Here is a 22,424-nt window from a genome sequence, read left to right on the forward strand (position 1 = left end):
TGAGCTGTAGATTTATAGAAGAAAAATTGGTTTTCCCATTTTACCGTTAATACACAGTTAAAATCTCCATGAATAACGCTATATGTTGAAAACTCCTAATACCGTGTTTCCCCCAAAATAAGACCTAGCCGGACTATCAGCTCTAATGTGTTTTTTGGAGCAAAAATTAATATAAGACCCGGTCTAATATAAGACCGGGTCTTATATAATATAACATAACATAACATAACAATATAATAACAGGTCTTATATTAATTTTTGCTCCAAAATATGCATTAGAGCTGACGGTCCAGCTAGGTCTTATTTTCAAGAAAACACTGTAGATTGTGAACTCTTTGCTATTTAATTCAATCATTCAAATTCACAGATTCCTGAGCCAAACTAAGGTAAATTTCAGTTCCAAATTTGTATAAAAAGTCTCAGCATGCCAAATCAGTTAATCAGTTAACTCTGGCCCGGCAGACAGGCCAACACCTTGCGGTTTAGAAGTTGGCAGATTCGGCCTACCGCAGCAACCAAGCCCGGCTCTGCCAGTAAGCCCTCAAGAGTTCCAGGAGGGATGACGTTCCCCATCTCCTTTCCACCTGCCTCACTTTACGCCCCTTCCTCTCCCTTCCCTTGGCCCCGCCTCCTGCGCGCGGCGCGCGTTCCACGCCCCTCTCCGTTCAGCCAATAGGTGGAGGCGTTTGTGGGAGTGGTTACGTCCCTCTCCGCCAATGCAGGAGATCTTTGCTGTCTCGGTTCCGCCTCTGCGGGGAGGTGAGGCCGCAAGATGGCGGCAGTCGCAGAGTTGACGTTGCTGGAGAAGTCCCTGGGGCTGAATAAAGGGAATAAATACAACACTCAGGGCGAGCGCCAGGTAAGGAGCGGAGGCGGCGTGGAGGGAAAAGGGTGGGGGGAGTGGGGCCTGCTGAGCCCAGGTAGGACTGACGGAGTGAGAGTGCGGCCCTTCATCTCCCCACGTGTCTGCGCCGCGCGGCGGGCTAGTGCCCCTGGGTCTCTTCGTGCAGCCCTGGCTCTGGGAAAGAGGAGGGCGAACCTGCTGCCGTCGGGCTCGGCCTGAACTTTTCCTTCTGGTAAATTCCCGTCATTCTATTCTGGGAAAGCGAGGATGTTCTCAAAGAGCCCATAGATAGACCAACCTGGAGGCCCCGCGTTTGAATTCAATGACAGCAGTTAATTATAAACAGTACCTTTCATTCGGTATTAGCCAACTACTCCAGAGAGCTGACAGAATGCCAGGTAGTACTGGGTTGGGCCTGAGGAATACAGCGGTCATAGTTAAAAAGACTGGTACGCTTCCTCCCCTCTGGAATCTTGCTTTTTTAGCTGGGTGGACAGACATTGCAGCTATTTTCATTACAATGCTGAAAAGTGCTGTATTGAAGCAGACGGTTTAAAGTACACAGTGGATCTTAGCCCGATCTGGGAGATTCAGGGAAGGCTTTTCTGGGGCCCTGTGATACCAATTCAGTGTGCAACGTGCAGAGGTAAAGTTAAATTGTATGGGATTGACTGGTATAAGGACCCAGATTTCTCAAAGACTTTTGTGTTTTATAAAGATCCTTGTTTGTGGTGGAGGAAATATATGAGAGGAAGAGAATGATTGTAGGAAGACAGCTGCGGCTGTACAGTGATGTGTTGCTTAGTGATGTGGATACCTTCTGGAAAATGCATGGTTAGGCAGTTTTGTCTTTGTGAGAACAGAGTGCACTTACGTAAACCTCGATGGCATAGCCTACCACACACCTAAGCTACAGGGTACAGACACCCTGTTGCTCCTAGGCTACAAGCCTATACAGTATTGTTAGTGTACTGAATACTGTAGGCAATTGTAACACAATGGTATTTGTCTCTAAATATAGGAAAGGCCCGGTAAAAATGTGGTATAAAAGGCAAAAAATGGTACACCTGTGCAGGGCACTTACCATGAGTGGAGCCTACAGGACTGGAAGTTGCTCTGGGTGAGTCAGTGAGTGAGTGGGGAGTGAGTGTGAAGGCCAGGACATGCCTGCACACTGCGGTACACCTTATAAACACTGCACACTTAGGTTACACTAAATTTATTTAAAAATTTTGTCTTCAATGCTAAATTAACCATAGCGTACTGTAAACTTTTAAAACTTTAAACTTTTAAAAAACGTTTTGACTTTTATAAAAACAAACACATTGTGCAGCTGTACAAAAAATATTTTTCCCTTATTGTTCTATAAGATTTTTTCAATTTTTAAAAGTTTTTATATTTTTTACTTTTTAAACTTTTTTGTTAAAAACTAAGACACACACACGAGCCCAGGCCTACACAGGGTCAAGATTATCAATATCACTGTCTCCACCTCCACACCTTGTCCCACTGGAAGGTCTTCAGGGACAATGACACACACGGAGCTGTCATCTCCTATGATGACATTGACTTCTGGAACACCTCCTGAAGGACCTGCCTGAAGTTGTCCTTGAGGAGCTGTCACTCTTTTCAGAAAAGTGTCCATGGTGGTTTGCTTGGTTTCATTCTTTCATAAAAGATTTACTTGTAAGCAGATAATGCACCATAAATATTCCTCTATTAATGACAGCTATAATTTCACTAGGGAGAAGAATTATTAGGTTGGTGCAAAAGTAATTGTGGTTTTTGCAGTTGTTTTTAACCTTTTAAACCGCAATTACTTTTGCACCAACCTAACAGTTACTTGCTTTAACTTGCAGGAGGTAACCTTGGACTCAAGCCATAAAATGTTAATCTCCCCCATATACTTCAGAGTCCTGTTGACCTAGATGTGAGTATGAAAGTACCCTGAAACCTGTAAATCACTAGACAAGTATACGATACTCTTTCATGGCTAAAAAGAACAGCAGTCTTCCCAAGGATATATTCTTTTTTGGTTGGCATAGGTCATTTAGATTGTATAGCTGTTATTTATAACGGTCAGTCTCCCTGTTGGATGGTGGTTTCCATTTTCTTTTAAATTTCTCAATGTTTCATTTAGTTACACATCAAGAACATTTAAATTAATTAGCAATTTCTTCTGATCTGGCCCTTTGTATTGCCATTATAATAGGGGAAACATAAAAAGTAGGATTATTTTTCAGGTGATTACCTGAAGCCCAGACTTTATTATCAGTAGCCCCATTTATATTTTGGAATATTTTTAAAAATACAAAATATTGACTGAAATGACTGCAAAGTTGATGACTATGCAGTCCGTGGCAACAAGTCACCATCACTGTCTACACCTCGTTAACGAGATAGCTAATACTATTAGGTCACCTACCACTAAAACCAGCCTAGGTTCCATTTAGTGGTCTCAACTATATCATCATGAAATCTGTTAGCTGTAACTTTCTTGTTTCTGTTATTACAGAAGTTGGGTTTATTTAAGCATGTTCTCCTTGCTAGTGTAGGGTATGGGTAAACTTGACTGCATTATTATTAGGATTTTCATTTTCTCTTTTTATAAATTATAAAGAAACATTATGCTGATTTCTACAATGTTATGACCATTTTCATCATCAAGCATCTATTATCAAATGTAAATTATATAACTGGTAGTTTCCTGACTTTCATTTATGTAATTTAGTATGTGATTTAGTAATTTAGAGTAAAATCTTAGAGGTTGGAAAAAACAGTTCAGGGATTTAGTGATTACTTAGAACTTAAGTCGCGATGGTATTTGTCTTTATAATTTACTCGGAAAAAAAATTACTTTTTTTCTTCTCAAGATTCCAGTTCTTCAAACAAACAATGGTCCAAATCTAATAGGATTGACGACTATAGCAGCTCATCTAGTCAAGCAAGCCAACAAAGAATATTTGCTTGGAAGCACTGCAGAAGAAAAAGCAATAGTTCAACAGTGGTTAGAATACAGAGTAACTCGAGTAGATGGACACACCAATAAAGATGATATCCGCATTCTGTTGAAGGTATGGTGACTTCTCTTTATAGGCTGAAATGCATGAACTATTGATACAGGGCTCTCTCTTCCCTGAGATTCAATAGCTGAAATTACTGGCCTTGTTTCCTTTTGCCTCAGGTTACTTTGTACCTGTTGATACCTTTGCCTGGAGCAGACTCTGCCAACCCTCCCCCTTCAGATCTCAGCTCTGATACTCCTTCCTCAGATTGGTCCTTGATTACTCTCTCAAACAGATGCCGTTCCTAGTTCTGTATGCTTTTCCTTCATAACACAGCACCCTGTGCTTTTCCTTCATAATACTCATCATAGTCAATAATTACAGCTGTGTATGACCCTTTTTTTAAGTGATAGCTTAATATTTATTCTCCCACTCTGCAGTCCTGATTCCCTGAGCAATAAAGTACTTTCTCAGAGATATTAATAAGAGGTAATCAGAATCAGTGTAGATTGTGATTTAAAAAAAACTGTCAGATTGATCTGAGAAAGTCCACATTTCCCTCCCTTTAGACTTATTGCTTTAGGATATGTATTTTCTTTCCAAAGAAATAAAATTGGAATAAAAGAATCTATTGTTATAAAATACAAACTTAACATGGCTTTAGAGTCACCAAGAATGAAAAACATCCCAAATAAAATTATTTTTGTTATTTTTATAAAAATAAAGCAAAAATTTTTGTAAATTTTGTAAAAGCTTAAAATTTAAAGGAACCTTAGAGATCATCTAGACAATCATATATCATGATAGGAACCCTTTCTGTTTCCTAATTTTATTCCCATTATCATATAAATTGGTAATATAAGTTGTGTAAGAAGATCTTATAATAGTGAAAGTTTTTCATTTATCACTCCAGGGAAAATGGTTTAAACTATATTCTTGATAGATTTCATCAAGAGAACTGGTAGAAAATAAATCTCAGGGCTTGTTCCTTTATAGGTCTGTCATGCTGACTATTCATTCTTAATATTCATACTGACCCTCCCTTCTGCCCCCTGCTATGCTCAGCTGCATTTCCAGAGGGAAGCAAGCATGTCTTCTCTCTAAGTGAATGTGAGAGTTCAGGCAAGTAAAAAATAAATGTAACTATCTCATACAGTTTACCGAAAGAAAGGATAGTAATAAAGTACTTAATTCTGAAAGCTAGGAACAAGATTTCATTTAATTGGGTTTATAAGTTCAAAAGTTACATTCATAGATATGGTATTAGGAAGCATAAAAGTAATTGCACCAAAACGTTGTATCTGGAATAGGTAAATATCTGAAATTTCAATAAGGACAGTCTGACTGGAAGTATTACCATTTTTGAAATGTATGAAGAGCTGGGTGATTTGGGCTGTGGTCCTTGCTCTGTCATTCGCTCATCTGTACCTACAACAATGTGTCAGATACAGTTCTAGGAGCTAGTGATACAGTGACCCATTAGACATAGTCGCTGCCTTTATAGAACTCATACCAGTCGGGTAGACAATGTATGGATAATGGACTGCAATGTGATTTTTGGCCATCTGAGCACTGATGAGAAAGGGTTGTTTTCTGTTTCACTTTAATTTTTGCTGTTTTATGATAGCGTTTTTATTTTAAAGGCAATAAATATTAGACAAATTTAGGAAATATAAATAAGCAAATAAAAGAAATTTCAAACACTTGTAGCTCCACCATCAAGAGACCTGTTAATAATACTTATGTTCAGTCATCAAATATTTATTGAACCCCTTTTGTGTTTCCATGCTTTTTCTTTCCAGATATAGGTGTGTGTGTTTAATTTTTAAAATGGGCAGTTATTGAACACTGTTTTACTTTGTTCACTGACAATGTCTTGTGAACATCTTTTCATGGCCATAAATATTCACTTATACTGTCTTTTTTTAATTAAAATTTATTGGGTTTATTGGGGTGACAGTGGTCAACAAAACTACATAGGTTTCAAGTGTACAATTCTGTATTACATCATCTATAAATCCCATTGTGTGTTCATCACCCAGAGTCAGTTCTCCTTCCATCACCATATATTTGACCCCCTTTACCCTCTTCCACCATCCTCCCTCCCCCTTACCCTCTGTTAACCACTAAACTGTTGTCTGTGTCTATGAGTTTTTGTTTCTTTATTTGTTTATCTTGTTCCTTTGTTATATTATCTTTTTGATAACTTGCTAGTATTTCATCATATAGTTGTACCAGAACATAAATAGTCTATCCCCATGTAGTTACTCTTAGATTATTGCTAAATATTTTAGCATATTCCCTTTTGTTTCCTTAGGCTAAATGCCTACAGGGGAAATTGCTGGGCTAAAATTATGTACACTTTTGAGGCTATGTTGCTCTTATGCCCTCCAGAAAAGTGTATTATTATAGTTTGGTGGTATATAGAGTGGCTTCTAACACAAAACCCTTGCTGACGTGGGTGTTACCCTTTTGTTCCTTCACCACCCCAATTTCATTACCAAAACAAATGAACCAAAAAGTGATTTGTTTACTTTGTGTTTTTCTTCGGAAAATTATTAACGCTATGGCATTTTTCCCATAATTCTTAGGACTACTTTCATTGTTTAAAAAATTTGCTGATACGTATTCTTTGCCCATTCAGACTGGGCTACTTACCATTTTATTACTTATTTTTAAAACTCTTGCTGTTAGGATTTTGTGAAAGGGTTTAATTCTTTATTCTACAAAGGGTTTAATTCTTTATTCTACAAAGTTCCATTTCAGTGCTAAAACAATGATTCTAAGTTTAAATGGCTCTCAAGTAAAGTAATATGTACTTTTAAAAAGCAGGCATTGCAAAATGCTAACATTTGTTTAATCTAGATGGAGGAATGTAGTTGTTTGTTATATTGCTTTTCCAAATTATTAGTTACGAAGAAAAACAAAAATCAGGTGGAACTCTAGGGGGAAATATTTGTTAAAGTTTCGCAATCGCATCAGAAAGACTTGTTTAAAAAAAACAGGAAATGACCATCAGAAATTAGTATTACTAATGAGAAAAAATATTACCTAATCATAGTTTTTTGTTTGGTTATAAGACTGTAACCTTAAGAGTTTGTATAACTAAAATATAGATTCTACTTGAAGAATATATACTCTATGCCAAACAGTGATAAATTATTTCAAAACTTTAAAATGGTTCTTAAAATTAAATGAACATATTTTTTTATTCTTATACTTTATCAAAGTTGTTTCATTTGAAAACATTTGAAGAGAAACGATCTTCATTCAACAAATTATTGCAGAAATTTAAATGATAACTCCTAGTACACCAATATACATATTTTACCCTTCCTACCCAAATTTTATTTTGATTCTTCTGAATTTGTCTCACTTATGCCACATTCTTTTGTGCCCTCATCTATACCAGTACTAGTAGTCCGCATTCGTATTTATATACCATTTTGAAAATTACTGTCTTAAAATGTGGGCAACTTAAAAGAGATTAAATTCAATTCAGTGAACATTTACTGGTTACTGAACTCCTGTGTACCAGGCATTTGGAGAGTAATTTGAGAAAACAAAATGTTCTCTCTCTAGTTTAAGGAATTTTTCCAGAATAAATGCTATTGACTACTGGGCAGTGTTTTATAACTAGTCTTTAGAGGGGCCTGTGAGAATATCTGTTGTACTTCCTATAACCTATTTATAAATCTTTCTCTAAAAGTTATATGAATCTTTTGTCTTACTTAATTTGAATGTAATTCAACACAAATTCCTGTTGTTAAATTAAATGTTGATTTTGAGAGGAATCAAAAGTATTCATATAATATTTTTAATCTGGGCTTTTTTTTTTCTTTTCTCAGGAAACTAATTGATTTATTCATTCTGGTCTGTCAGACAATACTTCAAATTTAGATTAGGACCTTTTAATATTTTTATGTCATTTTTTAACATGTACTTTAAACATTTTTTTCCTTCAAAAGTACCTACTGGCTGTTTAGGGAGCTCAGTGCTTATTAGTTTTTTTTAATGATTTCAAATGAAGTCTTTTTCATATATACTTAAATTAATATTTAAGTATATTTAAAAATTAATGGTAATTGTCTGGAGAACACATGACAGAGAGCTTTCTGTAGATTTAAATGGTGTTTAAAACGAGTTTTTAGGGTATGGAAAAAGTAGATATCCAATTGCAGAAGAATGAAGTTGGACTCTTAGCTTACATGATATATAAAAATTAACTCTAAAGCACCCAATTCATACTAACATGATTCTGACTTAATAAAAAAAATAACTCAAAGTCCTAAACGTAAGTACCTAAAACTATAAAACTCTTAGAAGAAAACATAGGGAAAAACAATACATCATTTGCTTTGACAATGATTTCTTGGGTATGATATCAAAATCACAGATAACAAAAGTAAAAATAGAAATTTTGTTCTACATAAAAATTTAAAACTGCTGTTCATCAACAGACTCAAGCAGCAGAGTGAAGAGGCAGCCCATGGAATGGGAGAAAACATTTGCAAATCATATATGTGATAAAAGGTTAATCTCCAGAATATATAAAGAACTCCTAAAACTCAACGACAAAAACACTAAGAAACCAATTTAAAAAATGAACAAAGGGCTTGAGTAGACATTCCTCTAGAGAATATCATATAAAACTAACAAGCATATGAAAACACACTCAACATTACTAATCATTACGGAAATGTAAATCAAAACTACAATGAGGTATCTCACCTCACATCCATCAGGATGGCTATACCAAAAAAACAGAAAATAACAAAAGTTGGCAAGGGTTTTCAGAAATTAGAAACCTTGTGCATTGTTGGTCAGAATGTAAAAGAGTATAGCTGCTATGAAAAACAGTATGATGATTCTTCAAAAGTTTAAAAAGAATTACCAGAAGATCCAATAATTCCATTTTTGATATATATCCAAAAGTATTCAGACTGGGTCTCAAACAGATATTGGTACAGCCATATTCATAGCAATATTATTCACAACAACTGGGAGATGGAAACAACTCAAGTGTCCATTGACGGATGAATGGATAAAATGTGGTCTGTACATATGTACAATGGAATATTATTCAGCCTTAAAAAGGAAGGAAATTCTGACACATGCTACAACATGGATAAACCTTGAGGATATTATGCTAAGTGGAATAAGCTAGTTACAAAAAGACAAATACTCTATGATTCCACTTACATGCAGTATCTAAAGTAGTCAGATTCATGGAAATAGCAGAATGGCAGTTGCCGGGGCCTGGAGTGGGGGAAATGGGGAGTTGTTTAGTAGGTATAGGGTTTTAATTTTGCAAGATGAAAAATCTGAAGATTGGTTGTACAATAGTGTGAATACCTTTAACACTTCCAGAATTATACACTTAAAATAGTTTAAGATGGTAAATTTTATGTTACATATATTCTACTGCAATTAAAATATTTAAGTATACATATATAAAAAATGCAACACACCAGTAAGTTATAATTCTCTTAAGAGATAGAAATTGTTGAGGAGCTTTCTATATTTTAATGGAAAAAGTATACGAGGTCTGACAATTAAGTTTGCGAACTCCTCCTAGAAAAAGTGCTACATACCTCATTGCTGAATATTACTATGGTCACCTTTGAAGCACTCCCCTTGGGAAGCTATGCACCGATGCCAGCACCTAGTCCACCCTTCAAAGCAATTTTGGAACTCTCTTTCTGGAATGACCTTCAGAGCTGTCGCATTACCTTTGATGTCCCGAATGTCATCAAAATGTCTTCCTTTTAATATTTCCTTTCTCTTCGGGTAAAGAAAGAAGTCATTGGGGGCCAGATCAGGTGAGTAGGGAGGGTGTTCCAACACAGTTGTTTACTGGCTAAAAACTCCCTCACAGACAGTGCTGTGTGAGCTGGTGCATTGTCGTGATGCAAGAGCCATGAATTATTGATGAAAAATTCAGGTCGTTTTCGTCTAACTTTTTCACGCAGCCTTTCCAGCACTTCCAAATAATAAACTTGGTTAACTGTTTGTCCAGTTGGTACAAATTCATAATGAATAATCCCTCTGATACCAAAAAAAGGTTAGCAACATCGTTGCAACTAGTTCACAAACTTAATTGTCAGACCTCCTATCTACTGTCATGATTTACAAAATGTTCCTCCAAAGATAAAAGTTGAAAGTCTGAAATGATCACTTTGAATAGCATTTCTAATGTTTTATTATTTCTTTAAAATAAAATAAGACTAACAATATTTACCTTATTTAAAAATGAGATGATTGGTATGATTTGTGATTTTGAATGAATCTGAATCTATTAATGTCAAAGATTAAATTTGTTAAATGTCAGTATTCTAAATATTTTAAGTCAAATGATACGGTAATTAACTTCATTATTACTGTTTTTTAAATATCTTATTTGTTTTTTCTAGGATCTTAATTCATATCTTGAAGATAAAGTCTACCTTACAGGATATAACTTCACCTTAGCAGATATCTTATTATACTATGGACTTCATCGTTTTATAGTGAGTATTTGAGTAGTTATTAGATTTTTTCTGTAATGTTCAGATGATGATTTTTTTGTCTTAATTTCAATTTAAGTCAATTTTCAATTTAGCAAATAAAAATGAAAGGAATAATTTTTATACAAGGTACCTTACGTATACATTCCTTCCATGTATCCATGAAGCATATTAGCTTCTTGTTCCTTGATTTGCTTGAGTCCTGTTCTTGCTTCTGCTGTTCTTTGCAGTTACCTCTCTTGCCACCCTATGGCTTAATGGTTGTCATCACCTGGACCCCGCGGTCACCATTTCACTCCACCTCTACATGTACCCCATCTTCTGTGTGACCTCTTACCCTTAGAGCTTAATCTCTTACTCCCTAAAGCCATCCTTATCTGAGGTAACTGGATTCCTTCCTTTTTCCTAACTTGTATACTTTCTTCCCCATCCATCCCAGATCCCCTTTTGTGTAACTTTGACTACACCCTCTTATGATAGCATTTTCAGTTTCTTTGTTCTATTGTGCATTCACCACTCTTTCCCTATAAATCCCCAACTGTTGTTCAGTCCAAATAAATGCCTTCAATCTTATATCCAGGCTGAGAGCTCAGTTGGAGAAATTACAAAACTACAGATTAGTACCACTGTGAATTTATACTATCCAATTTCAGACAGTTAGGACATTCCTCAAGCCCCACCCTTCAACCACCACCTTTATCTTCAGTCCTTATTAAAGAGTTTTCCTCCCTTATTCAGCTTAAAAATGGAGGCCATGGTTTAAATACCCTCATCTTCCACCTCTTCGTACATGCGCGTCCTTATCCATCTTGTCTCCTGCTTCTGGCTTCACAAAGCATCACCGTGTTTTTCTCCTAGGCTAATCTGTTCATCTGGCCTCTTACCTCAACTCCTCCTCCACTTCCTGCCCCCTTTCTGGATCTTGTCCCAAATGTCATATCCTTTCTCATATCTTAAAATTTTTCCCTCTGTCCGGTCATCCTCTTTACTTTAAATAGTTTCCCATCTTAAATTTATTTACAATTGTATGACACTCACTATGTTCCCTAGGCACTGTTCTATACACTTTATAAATGTTACCTAATTTAATGTTTATAACAGCCTTGTGAGATGGGTACAATTATCCCCATTTTACAGATGAAGTAACCGAAGCGTAGAGATCAGATGTCCTCTGTGAGACCACCCCAATGAGTGGCAAAAGCAGGTCTGGAAACTCTAACCCAAATTGGGTTAGAGTTTGTATTTGCTTAGGTATCTACCTAAAACTTCCTGCCAATGAAACCAGAGGCCAGACAAGTCCAGGGCTCATGCTGCCTTGCGCTGCTCAGCCAATAGACCAACACAGTAGTTGGGTCATAGAATAAGGGTTTGTTACTAGAGCACCGGTGGTCAGAGGAGGCAGGAGGGATACACCTCCAAAAACTGCTTGAACATTCTCAGACTGGCTTGGGGTTTTTAAGGGAAAATCTGGGCATTCCTGATGGTTCCAGGGATCTGCATGGAGCATTCCCTCTGACAACGTATTGTGGTGGTCAGCAACCCAGGAACAATGGAAGTAGCCTGGAAAGAATGCTAGACCTTTGAGATTGTGGTCAGTAAGCCTAAGGGTATTAATCTTAAATTTCAAGGTAATTTTCTAAAACTGGGAACTGGGAGGGACAGTGGACATTCCCACCTCAAGCCGCAGGGGGATGATCGATTGTTAAGCTATAGGTAGGTCTAGGAAAGGCACGTGCCTCTACTATGGGGGTGCCAACTGGGCCCTGTTTCACCAACACCTGTGTTCTCCCTGTGGAAAAAAAGAACTCATACATTTTTCTGTATTCTTCACCTCATGCATCCAGTCAGTCACGTCTTGCCGTTTCCACCTCATGGATCCTCACACATGTGTCTCTTCCTGTGGTCCTGGATGACACTGCCTACTTCCAGAATTCATTATCTTTTGTCTGCTATTACAGTGGCCTCCTCCCATCAGTCTCATCTCTTTCAGTCCATCTTTATTGCCACTGAGCAGTTTTTCTCCTGAATGTATCTGTTTATTTCTCAAAATAATTAAGTAGCTCCTCAGTCCCTGGGGTGGAAGACCCTTCTTCATGTGCCCCTGCCTCATCTCCATCATTCTCCCGCACGCCTCTCTCTCATCCATGACGTACGCCCTGGAGTCTCCTCAGCCTTCGCTCTTTCTGCTCAGTGTCCTTACACTGTTCTCCTCTTTGCTCCTTGGCCCAGCCCTTATCTTCCCCTCCAAATTAATTTGTATTTCTTCAAGTATCACTCAGTTCCGGCACCAATTTCCGGGTGAAGCCTTCTCAGGCTCCTAAAGCATATTCATATGCTCTTTACTCCATTGTTTCTTGTACCTCAATACACCACCTCAGTTGTGGCTTGTTTTGTTTTGCACTGTAACTCTTCTTGAAAATTTTCTCTTTTAAATTATAAACTGCTTGAGTCAGAGATTGTAACACCACTGTCTGACATGATTCCTGACACATGAATATACTCTGCCCTCCTGTCCATGCACACTGAACAATACAATTCACATATTTCTTATGTTTTCCAGAGTTTTATGTGTACTTTCTCATTGTACTTCATAACTCTGGAGGAGGTTAAGACTAGTGGTATTGTCCTATTACAGAGAAGGAAACTAATGCTTAAGAACATCAAGTACTTTAAGCAAAGACACAGAGCTCAGGTTTTGGAAGGACCAAGACAAACTCAGTCTTCTGACTCGTGTCATAATGTGGGGAACCCTTTGTAATCAAAAATGCCGTTGTAATGTATGATAGTTGTTCTTCGTTCCCCACTCAATCTCTAATTCCTTAATTTGGATTTCTATCCCTTATTAAGCATTATTTCTCTAAGATCCCTAAGTGATTGTGCTAAATTCTATAACATTATTGTTATGGCCTAGGATGACCCATAATTCAGCATGGTACTATTATTACAAGTTTACTTCGAGTTTACTATATGTGCCCATTATACTGTACTTGGGGGACATAAAAGATGTATAAAACTCTATTTTCAAGTTACTTTTGATTTCATTGAAGAGATAAGACTGTTTTACATGAAAACAATTAGTGAATAAGAAAAAAATGACATCTAGTGCTAATTTCTGGTCAAATATGGGATCAATTAAAGAGGCAAATGGAGAAAAGTAGAATGTAGAATCGTGAAATTGTCAGAAAAATATCTGTTCAATTTGAATGGTGTCATGCAGTGTGTCATGCAGGGTCTCAGCTCCTGCTCCCCACATAAGAACGCAGGATATGGTGAGGCCAAAAAGGAACACCCATGGGGCCATAGATAGGGGAGTCATATCACTATATTCTCACTTGTGGCTGGGCGAGACACACGAAGTAGGATCCACACATTCCGCAATCCGCCGTCCACTTCCCTGCCTGCCAACCAGCCAAGCAACCAGTGCAGTCACAGCAGGTATATCAGTAGCCAATTGGCCAACCGGCTACAGCCAATGGCCAACCACCACCCGAGCCAGCACCCCCCACGCAAGGCTAAGAGCCTGGAAACTGCTCTTTGGGACTCTGTCCCCACAAATGGCTTTGGCTAGCGAAGGGAATTTTTATTGTTTTAGAAAGCTATGATAAGTTAGACTATAAATAATGCTTGTAAGTAGGATGACCATATGACATCATCCAAAACAACAGTTTTGTCAGTGAAAGAAAGGATATTAATAATTACACTGATACATCAGGAATAAAGTGGGACGAATGTTCCCCATACTTAAAAGGAATAAAACTCAATTTTTAGCAAAATAAGATTTAAGAAAGGATCATATCAATCCCTTTCTCTTTATACGTCAATATAATTAAATCTAAAGTAATCTTATTTAAATGTGAAGACGGTTTAAGTAGAGCTGAAATACTTTGATCATACCAGTCTCTTTTTTATTCTATTCTATATTCAAAATATTTTCATAGCTTTTTGAGCTTAGAATGGTAGCGTAGCACAACTTACCTCATTTAGAAATGCAGAAAGCCTCCAAGGTAAAGAAGGTTTGCTACTAGGGCATCTAACTTTCTCCTGGTGGCGCACCCACCCAGGAGTCTTTCAGCTGGGGGAGTACGTAGCTTGATTTGAATGAGAATGTGTTGCTAAGAGCATTGCTACCTATAGAGGGGAACAAAAATGATACCTAAAAACCACAACACACTTGGTGACATTTAAAAAATATATTTAAATGCAGCATTACTTAATGTTAGAGACGTGTCCTCTGGAGTCCTGTGTGATGCCTGTCAGCAGACTCATGAAGGCCTGTCAGGACCTTCGTGAGGCCTGGCTTCGTCTAGTGTCAGACTGCCATTAAGAAGGAAAGCATTTCTCCCGCCTAATTTTTTTTTTTTAAGATGATAATGAAGTGCAACTCTTGCAAACCACGTGTGCATTTACATTTTTCTCTCTTCTGGCTTATGCGTGTCATGCAGTAAGGACAGGCAATATTCTGAGAAGGAGGGAGCTTGTGTGGAATTTCTTTGCCAGCTGATTTAAGAAGGTCATAATTCCATGATGCAAAATATTTATAGCACCAGCTACAAAGATGTTTAATTATGAGTGTAGGTGCCTTCCAGGGTATTTGGTTTTCAGGCAGGTTAAGAATATTTCATTCAACACTGCATGTTAAAACTAGGGTTACGTGACAATATTTAATGATCTGTACCTATTTATAGTTCCTATTTTGGAATATATATCTTTCTTTATATGTAGTGACTAGGATATTATGATTAGGGTTTAAGCTTATCTTTTTCAAAATATAATTGAGTGGAAAATACGTAAGTCACTGTTAACCATCCTTTGGGGTTCATAAAATGAGTTCATAACCAAGGCATGTCTCCCACCCTGGTCCAAGAGCAGGCAGAGTACATTGGAGAAATAAACACCTTCTCAAGGAACAGGCCTCGGACTAAAACCTTACTGTGATAGAATTGCACTGTGGTGTTAAATGACATCCCTGTTGTTAGGTGTAAATATATCCAGATGAGAAAAAAATGATTACTGGGTATGAAATTCAGGCAGAGGAGATATGAAGTTCAGACTTGCTACCTGCTCATATTCATCAGACGGTTTCTCGTGCTTTGTTTGCTTTGGCAGCATATTTATTTTTGCTCTCATTCCTTCAGTGATTTGCTCATGTTATTAAATACTTAGTATGTAATCAGTGCAGTGTACAAAACAGCAGTCAGGGAACCTTCAAGTCATCAAATAATCCCACTATTTTGCTTCAGTGTGAGCCCAGTTTTAGTTGTGGCTGAGTTACTCTAGTTATAAGACCTGGTCTATCTTAATTCCCTTTGAGGAATATTACGTTGTTCTTCCTTTGTTTAACTGCCAGTTAGTGTGGCTGTTTATTATCACACTGGTGACTCATTGCTTTCTTAGAGTGATTTCACTAGTCGATAGCAGTCCCTATGAACAGACTGTTACTCAAGATTATTAAAATCCTTTGTGACGTTATGTGCTGCTTGAGTATAAGATTGTTATCAACTGAAATCCCTTTGTTTTGAAGTTCAGAGCACCAATGGAGGCATGCTGTTCTTTTAGAAAGAAAGGAAAAGAAATAGCTTCAGAGCAACCCAGGTCGCCGGCCATAAAGCATCCCAAGGGCAGCATGGTGCCAGTTGGAAAGGTGGCAGACCAGCATTGTACCCTGATCTGGAATGGGTCCCTTCAAGTGTTTCTCATATGTCTTCATGGAAAATTAGTGACTAAGAATATTATCTGTTTGGCTTTAAAGTTCAAACTAGTTATAGAGTGCCAGTAGAAATAGAAAGGAATGATGAAGTGGAAGGAGCCAAGCATGACTGTAGACACACTGGCTTATAGACCAATATGAAGCAGGAAGTGGCAGCCAGAACAATTGCATTGTGTTTCCTGTTGTAAAAAGGGGCGGGGTGTGGGGGGGAAGAGCAAACTAATGGACCAGAAAGGGATGATGGAAAACCAATGTTATAAGTGAAATAGTTGATGGGGATCCCATCCAAAAAGTTCTAAAATAAATTTGGTGGGGAGAAAATCTGTTGTTTGTTTGTTTATAGTTAAGTTCAGAAATACAATGTCTACCAAAAAAGTAGTAGGGGTAATAAATCAAGGTCAGCCATAGTTTTCTCAGACTCAAGGGGCAAGCTCCAAAGTTTAAACTAAAAGGAGGTTAAGTGGTAACTTGATAGTTTTGGAAAAGCTCTGTGTATTTCTAGCAACAGTTTCTGAGGGGAAACTAACAAATTTATATTCTCAACAGATCTAGTTAAAAATTATTAGAATAAATTGGGAACTATCAGACAAATCTTTAGAAGGTCTTGGAACAAAAATTATTTTGTACTGTGGGTCTGTTATAATCTTTACATTAGAGACTCTAGATGTGAAATGTTTAAGTTGGAGAATATTAATTTTTCTGTGTGTGGTATTTTGTTATTATTTTAAATAATAGGCCTGGTAGCAGCGTATGCTATTCCTCTGTAATAGCAAACTGTTCTAAAATGTAATTAGTAAACATTCATTGCCATTTTTACCCTGTTTCAAAATCTGAGTGAGCAACTTGAACATAGATCAAATAAGCATTAGCACTTTATTGTTTGGAAATGCTTTCTTCTCAGTGCATTTTAATTCATTCTGAAAAACATCTCACAAAATGGCTGAGTGGAGACTTTTTGAAAGGAGTTCTGGAAGAGACTAAATTGCAGTAAAGTGGTCAGATTTGAATGATCATGTATTTCAGCCGCTGACATGAAATTAAGTTGGAGTAAAAGTTGTTTTTCTGTTTGCTTTACTATCAGTAAAGATGTTTGCCTTAGTTGATTTTAAATTTTATGTATTTATTTAAGAGAACTCACCCCCGTTTCCTGTTAGATTTGCAGCTATGTTTACTACTGGTTGAACTTTTTTAAAAAATCTTATATTTTTTTTTGAAATCAGTGATGAAGTTCACATATGGTAAAGATTTAGAAAAAGAACCAAAAAAGAGCTCTTTTACAAAATGTGTTTTACCTTTTGAAATACAGACTGATACTTAGTTTATTCCACAGCGGTTGCTGTGTGTCAGCATACCAGACAGTTAGAAATAATGTAATTCTTTACCTGGGAAACCATGAAATAGACATTCTTGAGGACTTTTTTATAACAAATGTGTTAATTTTTTATCTCCATGCCAGGGACTAACTGTATTGTAGATAAAAACGGTTATAGTAACATATGTCTGATAAGTAGACACAACTTTACACCCCATTAAACAAAATAGGTATATTTTTATAATATGCTGTAGCAGCTCGTACTCCTATGTGGGACTTAAACCTGAAACTTAAATTTCTATGTTAACAGAAGCAGTGAGACTCACTGCCAATAAATTAAGTAAACTGGGCCAACAGAGGTAGACATTTGAGACCACCAAAGATGATTTTAAAAGATCAGATATTAATAAAATAGTATCCTGATGTAATAAAGGCAAAAGAGGCAGGATAACTTGTATCAGTTTTTTCTTTTTAAATTGCCTCCTAGTAAATGGAAAATGGAAATGTGAGTTCACGTAGACATTTATTGAGAAAATACTACCGTGTTTCCCCAAACATAAGACCTAGCCAGACCATCAGCTCTAATGCATCTTTTGGAGCAAAAATTAATATTAGACCCAGTCTTATTTTACTATGATATAAGACCGGGTTTTATATAATATACTATAAAACAAGGTATAATATAGTATAATATAATATAATATGGGGTCTTTTATTAATTTTTGCTCAAAAAGACACATTAGGGCAGATTGTCCTGGCTAGGTCTTATTTTCGGGGAAACATGGTATGTGTCTACCTTTTCATTTTATTAATATTATTTTGTATTCTGTAATAATCACTGCATGTAGAGTGATTTGTCCTTCGGCTTTGTTGACCCAGTAACTTAGCAGAGTATTTATTTGCCTGTAGGCCCCAGGATAGATGTGCTAAATTCTGAGCAGACACAAGACATCCCACTAAAAGTGCCTTCCAACCAGCAAATTGCTAATGGGTTTCTGCTAATGGGTTTGAACGCAGGAAGGTGACTGAGGTGTTTTTCTTTGTGTAAACATTCCTGTCAGTTTTATGGAGAGTTGCAATATCTGTTAAATAAATGTTGAATTAACACCAGGAGAAGGAACTATACTACTCTTACATGGGTCACAGCTGTGAGTTACTGCCCTACTGGCTTTCTCTTTACTTGACAACTCTCCCATGATTCCAGTCCAAGATTCATCTTAGAGAAAAGTCTGTAAGTCTCCTATTTTGGATTTTGAGCCCAGTGAAATGATTGGCACAACTGTTTTTATTGCATCTTTCTCTAACCAAATCTCTGGGTATTCTTGTAACTTGTTAGTAAATTCTGTGAACTGCTACCTCCACTGAAGACAGAGTTCAGCTTTGTTGCAAACAGAATTTAGAAGGTCTGTTTGTTCATCTGAGGCATCTGCCACTGGAAATAGCCTTCCTTCTCACATTAAGAACAATCACTTAAAATTAAATGGGTCATTGTCTTCTTGAGTAAAGTCTTTCCCCAGAGTTTCATAGAAAGGAAGCAGTAGTCCATATATATATATATACACACACATACATACACACACCAGCTGTCTATCTATGGATGTACACATATATGTTTATATAGTATTCCCTAGTTCAGTATGTTAGATGTCAATAAACCTTTCCTTTTTTAGGTTTGCTAAAAAAATATTGGAGAAAGAACCATGTCTTAGTCTTTTGGAAGCTATTCTCTTCCTTTCTCCTATTTTCCTTTCTAATAGGGTAAAAACAAACTCTTTGGGCCTCCAGATCCGGGGGTTAATGTAAAATTGGCTTTTTTTAAAAAAACTTGAGATATTCCTAGATAGGACATCTGGTTTTGAATTGAACATAAAAGCATTAAACAAATGGATAGCTCTTCCAAGTGGCTGAGATTTTTCACTCGTATCTGAATATGTTGGCTTTGGGAAGTATTTTTTTCCCCATTTCTATCTCCTACTCAGATGATATTAATAGTTGTGCTTATGTAATGTCTGTGTTGTGTGTGTTTTTAATCTCTACTTAGGTTGACCTGACAGTTCAAGAAAAGGAGAAATACCTTAATGTCTCTCGCTGGTTTTGTCACATTCAGCATTACCCAGGCGTCAGGCAGCAGCTGGCTAGTGTTGTCTTCATCAAGAACAGACTCTATACTAATTCCCACTAGAAGTACCCATGCCGCACAGAAGAGCGATTTAAAATATTTTAACTGGAAAGTATACTCTGGACCAGAGGACTAACGTAAATTGATAAGCAGCCATTCTCTATTTGCTGAAGTTGATAGAAGTTTTTAAGTATAAGCTTGTGTCTGAATGTTTTGTTCTTTAGTTGAAATTTTGCAATTTTTAATGTAAAAATTCAACTGCTGTCAAAACTTGAGATAAAATCATCCAGTTATAAATTACCTTGTTTTATAGATGAAAGTTATTTTAATAAAAGTTGCAAATCAATGGCCTAACTTAAAATAAAATAAAAAAGTCCTTTTAATGGTTAACCCATTTGGCTATGTATTAACCGTTCTTTCATATTTTAAAATTCATTTCCCCATTACAGATATTTATAGTAGTTTATTAAGATCATAATGTGCCAAGGATACCGAAAGGGAAGACAGATGGATTTGTTTTCAAATATTTATGTAAACCAGTAAATGTGGTTGAAACAATCTTTTTTGTTTGTTTCTTTCTTTCCTGTAGTCAGTATTCATTGAGGTGAAGCTAACTATTGAACTGCCCTAAAGTGAACTAGAATAAGATACATTCTCTTGAGTTAATGGTTTTTTTGTTGTTGTTGGGTTAATTGGAATATGCAGTAGCTGAAAAAAAGATGGGAAATTCCTGCTAGCCCACTAATTTTAGACTTGATAAGGACTAGACTTTTCTAAGTTAAAAGCCAACTCTCATAGAAAGACTGCTGTTGAAGCACTATGTAAAGAACAAAGGCACTTGATTAACAATTCTCTACAATTTATAACTCTTACTGTCTGAGTAAATAAGCAATCAACTACTGAGAGCTAAAGAGCTTATATTTCCAAATAATAAGAAAAATAGAGTTTTCAACTACTTTACTGTTATAACTCTATTTAATTTTTTGGTGCTGATGCTTAATCTAAGTACTAGTATACGATTCAGAGGTCAAGTGGAAAGAGCAGAGACTTGGGAAATAGATAGCCCTTTGGTTGAGTCCTGCTTTTATCACTTACTAGCTGTATGACCTTAAGCAAATCAGTTAACTGTATTTTCTTAACCTATAAAAATAAAATGTAAAACTAAAGATAGTTCTAAGTTATGAGGATTAAAGGAGAGAATGTACGTGAAAAAGCCTAACATAGCCGACAGCTTTCAGTAGTTTTCTCTGTAAGAGCCCCTCAGTTTTGTCCTTCATGTTACTGAGTCAAGAGATTTACTACGCCAGATGTGTAAGTATATTGTATGTCAAGACAGTTTTTACGGGATTGGATTTCATAATTCAATGCCATTGGGAGCATTTTTAATTTTATAAAATGGCCTTTAAATTAGAAACTGTAAACTTGTATTTGCATGTTCAGAGACTAAAGGATTCAAGTTACTCTTGGTTAGTATGTGTGCTCTAGAGTCAGGCCCAGTTTATGACTTTTCGTGCCCTTGTGGGTCTGTTATAAGCACCCCACATTGTATTTCACAGCTACAAATTAGCCCTTGCCTCATACTAGTCTCTTCTCCCCCTGGACTGCAAGAGGAGGCAAGTAGGACATACAGGGTACCTAAGAGATGGGCTCCCCGGCCTTCCCATCCCAATCATTTCATTCTTTTCTTTCAGTTTAGGTCAGCTGTGAGGGAAGGGTGGAAGGACACCTCTTCTTTGCCAAGTGTCCCTCTTCCCACTTGTACCTTCTGAGTCTTTACCTCTGAATCCTTCCATCTGCTAGTCAGTTCTTTTATCAAGTGCACAACATTGCTTCAACAGATACTACCTGGTGCTACTATGTGCTCCTACTTCCCACCACCACCTTAGATCTTACAGTATGAGGGGACGGCAGAAATACAGAGACTGGCTCCTTCAGGCAACGGTTAGATCCTGTTCTCAGTATCTAATCAAAACAGTTCACTTCCATGTAGAAATGCTGCTGTGCATCATGGTGCATCATGGATCATTTCTATCAGGTACTTCTCCGCCTGAAATGCCCTTTTCACTTGATAACCTCTTCAGTATTCAACTTCGTCATGTTCTCCTGAAAGTCAAGTCTGTCCTGGCCAACCCATCTCCCCCTACCCCGTTTCTGGCACTGATGGCATTGTACTATTTTTGAATATATGTCTCTTCTACCAAACTGTTAATTCTGTGAGAGCAGAAATTATCTTTTCCCTTTCATATCCAGCCCTCAAAACAATGACTGGCACACAGCAGCAGATATTAAGTATGTGTTTCTTGAAAGAATGTCGTATTCTTTTACGTCCATTATAAGCTGGCCAAGAAAAGTATAAGTGTGAATTGCAGTTAGGTACTGCTGTATAGAGCAGGAAACCCAAATAACATTAAAGTAGGTTGTTTTTCTGTCATGTAAAAGAAGATAGTCCATGGTTGGTACTGTGCATCCAGCTCCCATCTTGCTGCTTTTCCATATGGAACAAGGAGTTTTCTTTCTCAAGTTCAGTTTATGGTCCACGATGGCTATCAGAGCTCCAGACATCAAGTCCATGATCAAGACCAGAGAAAGAGAGGAAGGGCAAACAGACTGAGTCAGTCCACTTGCAGGACCTTTCTTGAATTCCTATTCAGTAATATGTGTTTACATCCCTTAGGCATCCCAGCTGGGATGAAGGCCAGAAACAGTCCTTTACCCTGCACACTGCCATCCAGGATAAAACCTGTGCTCTGTCAATGAGGAAGAAGGCAGAAAGGGATACTACGCAGGGAGGCAGCTAGCTGGCTCAGTCACCGCAAGTAGTATTTAAATGGGGAAAAGACCTTCTGGCCGCTAAAAAAGTCAGCTTATAAACTAATTTTATTAGTAAACTGTTGACATTCCCTGGCTCATCAATTTGCAGAGAATTAGAAT

The 22,424-nt window shown here is 37.1% G+C and overlaps 1 protein-coding gene across 2 annotated transcripts; it reads left to right on the forward strand.

The window, feature by feature from the left end:
* The first annotated feature begins 704 nt into the window (after positions 1-704).
* On the forward strand, positions 705-21,785 carry EEF1E1 (eukaryotic translation elongation factor 1 epsilon 1). 2 transcript variants are annotated; one of them, XM_019745422.2, is made up of 4 exons: positions 705-859; positions 3,718-3,918; positions 10,263-10,358; positions 21,332-21,785. In XM_019745422.2, exons 1-4 carry the CDS (start codon positions 773-775, stop codon positions 21,377-21,379), a joined length of 432 nt encoding a protein of 143 aa, XP_019600981.2. In that variant the 5' UTR covers positions 705-772; the 3' UTR covers positions 21,380-21,785. The 2 variants fall into 2 exon arrangements, with proteins under 2 accessions (XP_019600981.2, XP_019600980.1); XM_019745421.2 differs by lacking the exon at positions 21,332-21,785 and adding an exon at positions 19,416-20,051.
* The last annotated feature ends 639 nt before the right edge of the window (positions 21,786-22,424 follow it).

Source organism: Rhinolophus sinicus, linkage group LG06 (assembly GCF_036562045.2).
Source record: "Rhinolophus sinicus isolate RSC01 linkage group LG06, ASM3656204v1, whole genome shotgun sequence".
NCBI lineage: Eukaryota > Metazoa > Chordata > Mammalia > Chiroptera > Rhinolophidae > Rhinolophus > Rhinolophus sinicus.